Source organism: Uranotaenia lowii, chromosome 3 (assembly GCF_029784155.1).
Source record: "Uranotaenia lowii strain MFRU-FL chromosome 3, ASM2978415v1, whole genome shotgun sequence".
Lineage (NCBI taxonomy): Eukaryota > Metazoa > Arthropoda > Insecta > Diptera > Culicidae > Uranotaenia > Uranotaenia lowii.
The window spans coordinates 190,589,606-190,604,581 of NC_073693.1; the positions used below are offsets into that span (position 1 = coordinate 190,589,606).

General features: G+C 35.3%; 1 protein-coding gene across 1 annotated transcript; it reads right to left on the reverse strand.

Moving 5' to 3' along the window:
* Positions 1–5,769: 5,769 nt before the first annotated feature.
* Positions 5,770–14,528, reverse strand: LOC129752954 (uncharacterized). The gene is made up of 7 exons (XM_055748746.1): positions 14,480–14,528; positions 7,231–7,552; positions 6,723–7,137; positions 6,505–6,619; positions 6,265–6,386; positions 6,021–6,193; positions 5,770–5,773 (listed from the first exon to the last, which is right to left on the reverse strand). Exons 1-7 carry the CDS (start codon positions 14,526–14,528, stop codon positions 5,770–5,772), a joined length of 1,200 nt encoding a protein of 399 aa, XP_055604721.1.
* Positions 14,529–14,976: the final 448 nt, after the last annotated feature.

A 14,976-nucleotide genomic window follows, 5' to 3' on the forward strand; every position in this document is an offset into this window, starting at 1 on the left:
TTTACTAACCTACGCTTACTATCCGTACTATTAGTTTGTAAGGATTACCACCGTACTATTAGATGTAAGATTCACAATAACCGCAATAGGCTTCACTTATTGCAAACTAGAACGTACTATTAGCTTTAGGTTAGGTTTTTGGTTAACACTTTGTGTACTTCACCTTTGTTACCTGTTTCTTGTGTGTTTGGTACTTATTTTTTATATTAGACGCTTAAGGCACTCTTTTCTTTTTGTTTCCAGAACAGCAGCTGTAGCACAAATATCAAATTTTAATCTTATCTAGTCTAAACTGTGATTGCATATATCAAGCATTGCATGTATTTACTAACCTACGCTTACTATCCGTACTATTAGTTTGTAAGGATTACCACCGTACTATTAGATGTAAGATTCACAATAACCGCAATAGGCTTCACTTATTGCAAACTAGAACGTACTATTAGCTTTAGGTTAGGTTTTTGGTTAACACTTTGTGTACTTCACCTTTGTTACCTGTTTCTTGTGTGTTTGGTACTTATTTTTTATATTAGACGCTTAAGGCACTCTTTTCTTTTTGTTTCCAGAACAGCAGCTGTAGCACAAATATCAAATTTTAATCTTATCTAGTCTAAACTGTGATTGCATATATCAAGCATTGCATGTATTTACTAACCTACGCTTACTATCCGTACTATTAGTTTGTAAGGATTACCACCGTACTATTAGATGTAAGATTCACAATAACCGCAATAGGCTTCACTTATTGCAAACTAGAACGTACTATTAGCTTTAGGTTAGGTTTTTGGTTAACACTTTGTGTACTTCACCTTTGTTACCTGTTTCTTGTGTGTTTGGTACTTATTTTTTATATTAGACGCTTAAGGCACTCTTTTCTTTTTGTTTCCAGAACAGCAGCTGTAGCACAAATATCAAATTTTAATCTTATCTAGTCTAAACTGTGATTGCATATATCAAGCATTGCATGTATTTACTAACCTACGCTTACTATCCGTACTATTAGTTTGTAAGGATTACCACCGTACTATTAGATGTAAGATTCACAATAACCGCAATAGGCTTCACTTATTGCAAACTAGAACGTACTATTAGCTTTATTATATTATAAGTAGTAATAATTATCAAATTCTCGGGCGAACACGTTTCTTCAGTCGATAGTCTTCAGTTCACTCTTTCTCTATCCGCTATCACTGACGTTTCGTGCGGACAAGGTGTGATACAGAGGTACCTACCGTCGCTGTGGTTGAGTGTGTTGGTGCGGCGCGACCCAGTGCGAAAAAACGGTATAACACATGGTTGCGACAATTATTATTATTTTTATTTGCTCTTGAATTTAAAGTTTTCATTCAAAATTTTCAATTTTAATTGTATTACAACAAAAAAATTACAAAGAAAAGTGGTTAATCTTTGTTCACCTTCACATAATTACCAATTTTTTAAATAATTTTTAATTATAAAATTTAAAATTCAAAAATTAGGTGCCAAGTGTTTTGGAAAACATTTGCTTAAAAATACAAAGCATGGATTCATATGATTTCAAAACTGCATTTTATGCATAAATTTTATTAGTTTTAGTCGAATTGACACCCATTTTTGTGCGGTAATAAAACCCCTTGCCTGTTTTCCATTGACCTTCCTGTGACCTTCCTTCTACTTTTCCAACCGAGTCACCTGGTAAAAGGTTACGACTTCAAGTCACTTTCCACCAGGGGCGGTCCTAGAGTCGGACGTTTCGTGCGGACAAGGTGTGATACAGAGGTACCTACCGTCGCTGTGGTTGAGTGTGTTGGTGCGGCGCAACCCCCTGGCAACTTGACAGTTCTGGCGAGCTTCGTGTGCCTGATTCAAAATCGCACACGCTAATTTTTTTTTAACCAGTTTTGGTTAAAAAATAACCATTTTATGGTTTTTGCCTCGAAACTGCCAATATGGTTATTTTTTAAGAATTTTTTGAGCTCCAAAATCAACCATTGTTAAAGTTTTTGAGCATTAACCAAATATGGTTAAAAATTCGATAGGAAAATTTTCGCCATTTTAATTTGGAAGTGAACAATGGCGAAATTGAACGCGTTTTATTGTTTTTAATCCATGTTTATTTAACGTTTGATTCCACCGGATTTGTTAAACTGTCGACTGAAGGATTCAACAATGCCAACTCTGCTGGAAGGTAATTCTATTTTTTCTTCTAAAATATGATTTTTGAATTTGAAATCAAATTTCTTTGCAGGAAAACTAAACGGATCTTCCGTACCGTCTTCTTCCGTCGGCGGATTAGCGATTGCGATGGTACCGGACACCGTAGTTGAGAGAAAACATTTTCGGAAACGGAATCGGTACGATCCCTTAGCATCCGTCAATCCCGGCTTAGCACACATCCCGGTGGTAAACAAAAACCAGCAACAACCGTGGTCGTCGTTAACAAAGTCTCCGGAACCGTGTTCAACGACAACAGTGATGATTTTCTAATAAAGCCCCGCAGCATCCCGAATCACTAGGAAGAGGAAGTGCCGATCGATAAGGAAGAAGATAAGTTGAACCGGGAGCTGTTTCGGTTCCGACGGATTGAAAAACGAAATCAACAAATACGGGCATCGATTGATTCCGATAAACTCCGTGCACCATGGTAAGTAAAAACATATAGTTAGTCTACAGCAATGCTAATTCCATTTTCAACTACCTTTTGCAGCAATTCCGGTTCCACAGAGAAAAGATAAAATCGAGATGATTGCCGCTCGACCAGCTGACCTGTTGCTGTTTGCTCGGAGCATGATTGAGTGTGATGCTTCTCATCGTCAGCGACCCTGGGGGTGATAACCAGCCATGCCACCACTCCGAAACCCGTTTGCCAGCCGTATTTATCAAAAGTTTTTTGAAGCCAAAGTTATACAACTTATTGTAAGTATTCTACCTAATTTGTCTCTGAAGTATTTAGTAATTATTAGATTAACTATTAGATTAGTAACTATTAGATTATAGTTATACAAGAATTTATTTTACAGCTTCCGGTCGGTGCGTATAATGTCCCAGCACTACAATCGCTTTCTCAAGCTGCTGGAACGTTGGCCGGTGGATCAGAGTAAAATCGGGCGGGATCTGGGACAGTTTTTGCGGGATCAGCTGGCCGGAGTGCTGGGTGGTGTCAACATTATTGCCGTGAACGACGAAAATCTATCGTGACAGCATCGAGCGTTGGAGAATCTGGTTAACGACGTGCACCTGAAGGCACACCCGAGGATGCTTCAATCGACTGCCACCGAGCTGTCCGGGGAGCAGTGCCGGGACGTGCTTTCATCGGCAGTTTATGGAATACTTGAACAAGCAATGATGAAGGTATTAGCCGGCGGTGTTCATAGATTAGGATTAGTTTTAAGCAGAAACTTTGCCACGAATGTTGGCCATGTTCCGGTTATGGCCGGGTCACGTTTTTGAAACCTCAGAAAGGAGAGCTATTTGTGTGCGCGGGAGGTCACACCAAAGAAATTTTAAAAACTGCTCCGGAAGCCAAAACTATTGCATTGGATCGAGATCCAATTGCTCATAGGATTGCAACTGATTTGGCTTCCTGTTACCCGAAACAAATCATACCTGTACTTGGGAGGTTTTTCCGAGCTTCCCGCAAAATTGCGAGAATTAAAGATTCGACAAAATTCCATTGACGGATTCATATTCGATTTCGGTTGTTCCTCGATGCAGAAGGACTGCGTGGTTCTTCAATTAGCAGAAACGGTCCCCTGGATATGCGAATAGATAAGGATCGATACCAGGACAGTCCAACGGCCGCTGAAGTCTTGGCCAAAATTGACGAAACCGATTTGAGCCGGATATTGAAAATTTACGGGGAAGAAAAACAGTACAGAAAAATTGCCATAATCGAGGCTCGTCACTCAATGCGTGAAATCGAAACCACACACCAGCTGGCTGACATCGTTCAGTCCTGCTTCGGAACGGGAATGCACCGATTGGACAAATTTAAAAGACCAAGCCATCCGGCCACGAAAACTTTCCAGGCGCTGCGAATCTTTGTCAACAACGAACTGAACGAAATCAACTACGGGATGCTGCTGGCCCAGCGATATCTGAAGCTTAGTGGCAAACTGGTGGCCATAACGTTCCACTCGCTCGAGGACACTGTCGTAAAGCGGCACGTCATGGGTAACGTGTTGAACGATATGGCCAATCGGTTGCCGCTGCGCTACTCCAGCCACACCGTTTATCACGAACGGCAGGCGATGGACAGTCTAACGAAACCGTGCTCCGGATGGCAGCAACTGACCAAACATGTGGTGCTTCCGGGTGACGAGGAGGTCGAACGAAATCCCCGGAGTCGGTCGGCCAAACTGAGAGCGGCGGTAAGGGTGAGTTAAATTTCGTGTTCCTGGTCAGGTGTGCTAAGAAATTGCCAATAAATTCGTATTAGAACGCTGGATGATGATTTATCTTTCGATCCGAAATCCCAATTCTAAGTATTTTTAAGAAAAAAAATTACCTGTTTTCCTTCCATTCTGCGATATGGTTCAAAATTAACCGTTTTTCAACTTCTCCGCAATAATTTCTTGCGGTTAAAAAGTAACCATATTTCCACTTCTCAAGAGAAGTCAAAAAATGACTTCTATGGAAGAAACCAAAAAATAACTTAACGCGGAAAGGTGTGAAAATGGTTACTTTTTAACGATAATTGGTTAAATAATTTCCAGCGTGCAGATGTCGCATGTGTACCGCTTGTTTACATACTTTTCAAGCCATGCGTATGGAAAGGGCACATCATCAAATGTGGTGCGAATCCGGCAAATTCATAACTTTCGAATGAATAAAAAAGAGATTCAACCGAAATTATTATACACATTCAATATTCTACCTATTTATTTATTGTATAGGAACAGTTTTTCCATAAAACAGGAAATTTTCTGCTATAATGTGAAAGTTTTGCCATTCTAAAATTTCCATATGTATCGCAGTTTATGAAAATCACTCGATGATTGTTGTGGTAATGTTTTGTTTTACATTTATTGTGTACGATTGTCCACAATTGTTCCGGTGGAAGGGATACTTGTTCCAAAAAACTGCCGTATATTTGTGGATTATTTGGATCAGTTCAGAAGTTTTAGACCTAATAAATGATACACAGATTTACGTCTGTGAGTCGTTTGCATCGACTAAACTTTTGAAAACAGATCGTTTTTACATATAACTGAGCTAAAATTTTTAAATTCGAATTTTTTTTTCATTTGTTGAATCAATTGAAAGAGAATATATTTCAAAATGCGTCCTTCCGACATGATAAGTCGCTTGATTTTCGATTTGACAGAACCAGAGAACCAGAAAAAACTGGCACACGCTGAGCCAGTCTAAACCATTAATGCCTAAAAAATAACCATAATGATAGTTTTCCTGGGTTAACTCGTTAAATGACTTTACCGTGAATACTCATAAAATGAGATTTCATAAAGAACTTGGAAAATGGTTATTTTTCAACCGTTTGTAAAAACTGAATATTGGTTGAAAATTAACCATTTTTTGGCAAAAATGAAACGGGGTTCAATTGAATGAATGTAAAAGATCAAAATTTCAAATAAAATTCAGATTTCATAGCAAAATGTTGCAGTTTGTCTATCTGTATAAATGTTTGCGTAAATTATTCAAATATCAAGAAATTTGAGAAGTTTAGGAGATAGTTTGTTGAGTGTTTTTCGGAATAATATATATTTAATTAATGATATCCAAGTAAGAACATTTTTATTATTAGATTCAACTTTTATCTGCCAGCATTTTTCACCTATCGATTGTTTTAAAAACATTTTGAGGTAATAAAAAAAAAATAGGTTAACAAGGATATTTAAACGATAATTTTCCTAACAGCCTCATTACATTCGTTGAATGATTTTACTAATTCAACTACAGAAGCTCTAGAGCTCGAAATAGAAATTTTTAAACAGTAAATATCAATGAAATCAAACAGCTTTGAAAGCTGATTAGACGGTTTAGAGCCTAGCACGTGGTAAGCTTTCGCTAAGACCTCTAACGCCTTAATGAAGTCGCCATTGATTTTGATGAGAACTCCGCCAATATAAATGTAATATTGCCCTATGGAAAATTTTGTTGCTCTGCACAAGATGTGCCCAGAAGGGTAAGTGTTGCGGCGAATGAAGTCGAGTTCGACTTGTGCAAGGTGCTCTTGCAGAACTATCTCGTCCTCCTAGAAAGAAGATTTAAATAGCATTTTAATTAAATTTTGTTAAACGAAACTCCTATAAAGAAAATACTTACTCCTACCCATTTTATGAGCGAACTGACCAGCTGCTCCTCCAGATCATCGCCTTCCCGGGCTTTCCGTTTGATGCCTTGGAAATTCAAGTGGAGCCAGATTCGGAGCAATCCCCTCAAATTATCTGAAGCGAGAGCATACATACAAATTAGATTTCTGAGAACCAAATATAACAAATTTGTAAAGGTTGAACGAGGTTTGATTATTTTGATTTTAAAGTACAAAAATTTTATTTTGTTTACCGTCTTCGATGCGACAGAAACTTTTTGGTTTGTAAAGAAGACCTTTCAAACACATGTTAGAAAAATTAGCATGTTTGTTGGCGTTGCTTTTGATTTGGTCAAACATAAGAAGTATCTGAAAATAAAACAATAAATTAGCTCATTTATGGAAACAGTAAATTGTCATCAGAAAAAGTTATATCATTATAGTAAGATTTTTTTAAATTTTCTGTACTTACTATTTCGCCATTATATCCTGCCAAGTGTGGAAAAGCTTCGACCATACTTTTAGGTGACTTTTTTTGTTTCAACATTGTGTTGAGCAATGGTAGGCATTTCACCATGTATTCCTTAACATATGTTCTGTTATCGGGATTTTCCTCCATTCTTGCTAGGAACTGTGAAATTTCGATAACTTCGTCGGTCACAAAATCCTTTTTTGTGGGTCTTGGGAATTTTTTCGATTCCGAAGGAATTTTGTGGCATAAATTTCGGAAGTGGTTGTAAATTGTTCCTGAATGAGGAAAGTTTGCGCCTTTTCCACTATTTGGATTGAAAAAAGCTGCTTCATTGCTGTATTCTGTATTGGCCAAGTATGGAAAAGCTTCGATGATATCTCGAGCCATCTTTTTTTGTTCGATGGTTGTAGGATAGCTGAAACGATAAATTATTTATAATCTTTAATCTAGCTACTAAAAAAAACAATTTAAAAAAACAAGTGGAAACTAAAAATTAAAAAAAACGCACCTTTTGGTAAAAACCCTTTTGCTCCAGTCGGCACAAAGGATTCTAACCAACTCGCATCTATCCTTACGCTCAAGCTCCAATCCTTTGTCGAGCTTTCTATACAGCACCGCTTGAGCAAATTTGGGATTTTCTTCTAGTTTTTTCCTTAATTCCGAATTCGGATTATTCATCAAAACGTTGGAATTCGACGGGACCAACACATTTTTCGTTTTGGTTCGTTCGATCACATCTAATACCAAAACCAGTGGTCCTTCTTTGAGTCCAATATTTTTTAGTCGTCCTTCGCTCAGCAGCATTAATGATGCATCGTTGAACTGATTGGCTAAAAAAAAAAGATTTATTATTGTATTATTGAGCTGGAATTGCTCAAAACACATAATATTAGGAATATACTCAAAAAACTGTCCCGATCTACGCTATTGATCGGTTTTAAAAATGCTGTCTCTATAAATATGCAATAAATTCCAATATGCGAATCTTTTTCTTTCAATTTAAAAATTTATGTAAACTCGAGCCGGGTAAATTACCCTACCTTGTTCAAGCAGTGGGGGACAGAATGGGAAAAAATGGGGGAGCTCCCATGTAAGTTTAAAATAAAGAGCTTATCAGAAAAGCAATCATATTTATAAGAGGGTTTTTTGCGTACTGATATTTGGCATAAGGGGATTTTTTTTTATTATCTGACAATTTGCGCCGGGGGTCTTCAGATTTTCCCCAAAATTGAAAATTTGGTTCATTTTTGCGACTTAAAAACACATGTATTTTTTCAGATTTTTAACATTTTTATTTTTTGAGTTAGCTTCGATTTGATTTTTTTGTAAATAAAAAATAACCATTTTTCAAAGCCACATAACTCTGTTATTTTTCAACGGAAATTATAAAATAGCACATCAAAATGCATTGAAATTTTATCACCTTTCCAAATAAAATAGTTGAAAATTATTAAATAATGACCTTCAACATGAAAAGTTGTAAATAATCTTTAAATGGCGTCTAAAAGTACCGTCTGCACCACCGAATATTTTGCAAAAAATACCATTGTATAGCTCAATTTATGATGCAACTTTCATCTGAAGACACCAAAGTGGGCCATCAACTCCTTGAAGAGTTGTGAAAGAAATAATGACAATAAATTTCTTTTTTTACAACGAAAACAAACAATGGTCGAACAACTGCACTCACATATGGAGGTAGCGCGCACTTCTAACAACATGGAAACAAAAGAACTTACCAAAGCAGGTAAAAAACACTATTTTTTCGTGCTTCGTAGAGTGTTTGCAGCATAACTGACTTTAAATTTGACCCAAAATTCTTAGTATCGTATTGTTAATGGGATTTAACAAATAATGGGAATGTTGCTTTAACAACCTGGTCATATGCTATATAACTTATTAACTTTTCGATCAAAGATCATTGAAGCATAATCAATGCCAATAGTAGAAGGTTCAGTCCCTGTGTTTGGGATCACAAAAATGTGATTAAAGAATGAAATATAGACGTGCTTTACATAGTTTTTATATCGGGAGCTAAGCACTGGATACCAAAATGTAGAAATAATCGAAGAGCTCAGTATGGCCAGCCCAGGCTGTAAAACGCATTATCCCCATTGTAGGTAATATGGCATTGGAAATATAATACTTTTACCGTATTCGTTTTCTCCATTCGCCCAGTTTTGAGGTTTACCATACAAAAACGAACATAATTCGTCGTCAGTCTTTTGCTACCTCGATCGCTCACAAACAGATCTCAGTGTTTCACCAATGCAAAACTGAGCGCATAAACTTCTAAAAATGACAGCAAAATTTACAAAAACTTGTTGTGACCTGGTGCAAAACTGGGTATAAACGAATACGTTATTAGATTTTTGGATATGACATGAAGTCAGTTTAACTGCAACACTCTACCGCCCCTAGTTTCATAACAGTCCCATATGCAAAAACAAGCAAGAGAGAAAATCAGTTTTTTTCTGTTTTGGAATATATTCTCAAATTGTTACCACCACTTTCAGCACAAACGGTTGTCATGATAAATAGTAAGACCTGAAGATTTTCGAAATTGGGTTATTGGTAAGGTCGAGAGCACCATTTTTATTCATTATGGGACTGTTAATCTACCACATTTGAAACCTTTTTCAAATCTACTCGCATAACAGTCCCATACAGAATATTTTTCTCTAACCAAGCTACTTTCTAAGACTTAAATTGATAATTTTTTAACTTCTAAATGCAATTTTCAGAAAAGAAACAAACTTTTGGAAAAAATATCGCAAATTCCACATTTTAAGTCGAATATTTTTACGATTTTTGATTGCATCCGATAGTTTTTCGCTCAGGAAGTCATTCCTAAGGAAGTCAGACCTGCCTTCGAAAACTCGTGTGCATCATTCGACATCAAGTGAGTTAAATTTTTTTAAATGATTCAAAGCAATAAATCAAAGACTATTTCGCCGAAAGAAGCATTGAAAAGTAACCAAATCCGTGGTATTTCGCATATGGGACTATTATTCGGGTATATTTCATATAGCCACAAATTGATTTTTTTTTTTCGAAATTTCTGGAACAAAACCTCTATTTTTAGTGTTTTATTTTGAATCCCTATGTTGACCTAAAATTACGAAAATTCATATGTGACTGTTATGTGAGTAGGGGCAGTCTACAAAGCACGAAAAAATAGTGTTTTTACCTGCTTTGATAAGTTCTTTTGTTTCCATGTTGTTAGAAGTGCTTGCTATCTCCATATGTGAGTGCAGTTGTTCGACCATTGTTTGTTTTCGTTGTAAAAAAAGAAATTTATTGTCATTATTTCTTTCATAACTCTTCAAGGAGTTGATGGCCCACTTTGGTGTCTTCAGATGAAAGTTGCATCATAAATTGAGCTATACAATGGTATTTTTTGCAAAATATTCGGTGGTGCAGACGGTACTTTTAGACGCCATTTAAAGATTATTTACAACTTTTCATGTTGAAGGTCATTATTTAATAATTTTCAACTATTTTATTTGGAAAGGTGATAAAATTTCAATGCATTTTGATGTGCTATTTTATAATTTCCGTTGAAAAATAACAGAGTTATGTGGCTTTGAAAAATGGTTACTTTTTGTTTACAAAAAAATCTAACCGAAGCTTGCTCAAAAAATAAAAATGTTAGAAATCTGAAAAAATACATGTGTTTTTAAGTCGTAAAAATGAACCAAATTTTCAATTTTGGGGAAAATCTGAAGACCCCCGGCGCAAACCCGTCAGATAATAAAAAAAAATCCTCATAACACAAAAATAAGTGTGACAAATGTTTTTATGGAAGTTCGTAACTTCCCACTTTGGGGAAAAAGGTATAGAATCCATAAATGTTGACATAATTTAAATCATCATGAGTTAAGTTTCAGATCTTGAAAAACATCATCATGAGTTAAGTTTCAGATCTTGAAAAACAAATTTAGAGATCAAGTTTCAGTAAATAATATATATCATCTTTATATTGGAATTCGGAACTTCAGCCGCAGCTCTCATTTCAAAGTTCTTGGTTCTGAACTATGATGAGGTTTGATTTAAAATAATGCTCACAAAAATCTAAATTTCAATAAATTTATACAAATTACATTTATTTTTGGAAAGTGTAGCAAAGCACACTGGGTCAGCTAGTAGATAGATAAAATTCCCCCAATGGGGCGAATATAATACTCCCCCCGGAAGGGTGAGCCACATCGAACACATCGTTTATAGAAACACGAAATAATGCGTGCCAAAGTTCACAGCAAATTCCCGGAATATGATTTTCAAATTGATTCGACAGTTAACCTCTTCCGGTTCCCATCGATGGTCCTGGATTGGTTCGAACTTTCAGTCTATTGGACCGGATTTTGTAGCGATTTTTTTTTTTTAAATATGTCTTTATTTGTATCAAATCATGATTACACTTATATTACATTATTGCATTAAACTAGGTGTTCAGCTCAATAATGAACTGTTCATAGCCCTATAAGTAACTAGATTATAAAAATTTATTTATAAGATTTAAATTTGCTGAGCGCAATCAAGTTTTTAATGTAGGAGAACATCCTGTAATAGCAAAAATATTTTATACTTAAAACTAAACACTATCTTAAAATTAAACTAAACATAAAGAGAACGAATCTCTGCGATGGAAGACTGCATCGATTTGCCTCTGAAGTTGGAGATGATTTTGTTGGCCATCTCTTCGATCGATTCTATGCCTGCAATCCGATGAAGATCTTCGGTGCTGTGCCAAGGTGGGAGCCGCAAAATCATTTTCAGAACTTTGTTCTGAATCCTCTGGATGGCTTTCTTCCTCGTCGCGCAGCAGCTAGACCAAATCGGAACTGCATACATGATCGCTGGTCGGAAAACTTGTTTGTAGATGAGCATCTTATTTCGCAGACACAACCGGGATTTCCTGTTGATGAGAGAATAAAGAGATTTAGTGTATTTATTACATTTAGATTGAATATCTTCAATGTGATTTTTAAAAGTAAGATTCCGATCAAGTGTGAGTCCCAAGTACTTCACGTGATCAGACCATTCTAATGAAACCCCATTAAAAGTTATGGAATGATTTTCATTAGGTTTTAAAAAATTTGCTCTTGGCTTATGGGGAAATAAAATAAGTTGAGTTTTGGAAGCGTTAGGAGAAATTTTCCACATTTTCAAGTAATTCAAAAAGGAATTTAAATTTTGTTGCAATCTACTGCGTACCACCCGTAAATTTCGACCTTTGGCTGAAAGCAAAGTATCATCAGCAAATAATCTTCTACCTTTTCCTTCTGGTACATCAGGAAGATCAGAAGTAAAAATATTGTATAAGATTGGCCCAAGTATACTACCCTGAGGGACACCAGCTCTAATGGGTGTCCTTTCAGAGCATGAATTTTGATAGCTTACTTGTAAGGTTCGGCTAGTCAAATAATTTTGAATAATTTTGGTGAGATATACAGGAAAATCAAATCGAGCTAATTTAGCTACTAAACCTTTGTGCCAAACACTGTCAAAAGCTTTTTCAATATCAAGAAGAGCAACACCAGTTGAATAACCTTCAGATTTGCTAGCGTTAATCATATTAGTTACACTCAAAAGTTGATGTGTAGTAGAATGTCCATGACGAAAACCAAATTGTTCATCAGGGAAAATAGAATTCTGATTAATGTGAATCATCATTCTATTCAAAATAACTCTCTCAAATAGTTTACTTAAAGAAGGAAGCAAACTAATTGGTCGATAACTTGAAGGCTCTGAAGCACTTTTTCCAGGTTTCAAAATTGGAGTTACTTTGGCATTTTTCCATTTATTGGGAAAATAGGCCAAGTGAAAACATTTGTTGAAAATTTTAACTAAAAAATTTAAAGTGCTTTCAGGCAACTTTTTAAGAAGAATATAGAAAATCCCATCTTCCCCTGGAGCTTTCATATTTTTAAATTTTTTGAAAATCAATTTAAGTTCATCAATATTTGTCTCACAAGAACTTTCAAACACATTTTGCTTAGAAAGAATATCATCAAATTCAAGGGAAATTTGAGCATCAATTGGACTTACAACGTTTAAATTAAAATCATGAGCAGACTCAAATTGTTGGGCTAATTTTTGAGCCTTTTCTGAATTAGTTAAAAGAAGTTTATCCCCATCTTTCAAAGTAGGAATTGGCTTCTGGGGCTTTTTCAAAATTTTAGTTAATTTCCAAAATGGCTTTGAGTAGGGTTTTATATCCTCTACTGCTTTAGCAAAATTTTCATTACGAATGAAATTTAAACGACGTTTGATCTCTTTTTGAAGGTCGCAATAAATTAATTTCAAATAAGGATCTCTAGTACGTTGATATTGGCGTCGACGAATGTTTTTCAGTCGTATCAAAAACTGAAGATCATCATCTATCAAAGGTTGATTGAATTTATGTTTAACTTTAGGTATTGAAGCGGCTTTAGCATTGACTATTGCAGTTGTCAAATTTTCTACAGCCAAATCAATATCTTCTATTGAATTCAGTGGAACGTTTACATCTCAATTACGTTCAATAAAATTCATATATCGCTCCCAGTTAGCCTTTTGAAAGTTAAAAGTTGATTTTAAAGGGTTTTCAATGGGACTTTGGGATAAAGAAAATGTTACTGGAAGGTGGTCTGAATCGAGGTCCGCATGAGTAACTAATTGACTACAATGCTCGCCTAAATCCGTTAGAACCAAATCAATTGTGGAGGGATTTCTAATTGAAGAAAAACAAGTATGCCCATTAGGATATTCAACAGTATAATAACCTGCAGAGCAGTCGTTAAATAAAATATTCCCATTTGAATTTGATGAAATATTATTCCAAGATCGGTGTTTTGCATTAAAGTCACCAATAATAAAAAATTTAGATTTATTTCTGGTGAGTTTTTGCAAATCTCCCTTCAAAAAATTTTTCTGTTCGCCGCTGCATTGAAAAGGCAAATATGCGGCAACAATTATAATTTTCCCCATAGAAGTTTCTAATTCAATTCCAATTGTTTCTAAGACTTTTGTATTGAAAGAAGGAAGAAGTCTAAATTTGAGACGACTATTGATGACAATAGCTACACCCCCACCTTGTCGATCAAGTCGATCATTTCGTAAAATTTTAAAGAAAGCATTGCTTTTCAAGTTATTGTCTGGCTTTAAAAAAGTTTCAGTGATGGCAGCAATATGTATGTTTTGAGTTTTCAAAAATAAAAAGAACTCGTCTTGGTTAGCCAGCAAAGATCTAGCGTTCCAATTCATAATATTTAAACATCTATTTGGATCCATGAGGGAATCGTAAAGTCATAATAATTTTGTTAGCATAATTAAAAGAAGTTTGGAAAGCTTCAAACATTGAATTTGCTCTCAACATAAGTTGCATCATTTCCATTAAATTTTGATGCAAAAATTTTAATTTTTCCTCAGTAATCTCACCCAAATCAACAAAATTGTTAGAATCAGAAGAGGAAGGAGAAGAAAAAGTATTTGAATTTCGGGGATTTTCCCAAGTTTTTTTGTAGCGATATTTCTCTTGTTTACTTCGCATAATCCCGGAAGGCAAGCTGATCGAACCGTCCAAAGATAGGAAAATCAATTCTCGCCGTAAAACAGGCAATTTGGTTTGCATGCAAATAAACTAAACTACAACATAATTAAAAAGCATAAAATTATTTCGGAAATTCCAATTTCTCAATCTAACCTCAAATTAGGAATCAAAATCAATCAATAAAAATGATAAATTGTGAAGTTTTATTGATGTTTTGGCTTACCTTTGAGTATATTGTAAGCATCCGGATCAATTCTACGGATTTCCTCCATATTTTCGAAGTAATTTGAAGTTTTGACCGCACAATTAAGGAAAAAAACACCAACTTTCCACTAACTCCGATTGCATCATCAACCAGAAAAAACGCTCAAGAAAAAATCCCCAAACACTGAATTTTTAACCATTATTACGGTTTATCTTAAGAACCTACACTGCAAAAAATCCACACTTAGGATGTATGTTTCCCCCACACATACGTTTTAAAAATTGCTCTACGCTTAGATTTTATATGATCCATATGATTTTCATTTGTCACACATAAAATATATGTTAGAAATATGAAGTTTATAAGCTATTGACACATAAATTCAATGATTTTTGTTATGTTATCTTTTATTTCTATGTTCCCTTTTTACTTTATCTTACCTACACACTTATTCCTATCTTGATCACCCCTTCGAGTCAGTTGAATAAAGCTCTTTGTAAAGACTAGACACGCAT

Bases quoted from the DNA above. Each gene is read 5' to 3' on its own strand.
- LOC129752954 (XM_055748746.1), bottom strand. From the start codon at position 14,528: ATGGAGGAAATCCGTAGAATTGATCCGGATGCTTACAATATACTCAAA. The intron at 7,138-7,230 runs GTGCGTTTTTTT...TTATCGTTTCAG, and splicing joins AAAAGGGTTTTTACCAAAAG to CTATCCTACAACCATCGAAC. The intron at 6,194-6,264 runs GTAAGTATTTTC...TCTTCTTTCTAG, and splicing joins CGCTCATAAAATGGGTAGGA to GAGGACGAGATAGTTCTGCA.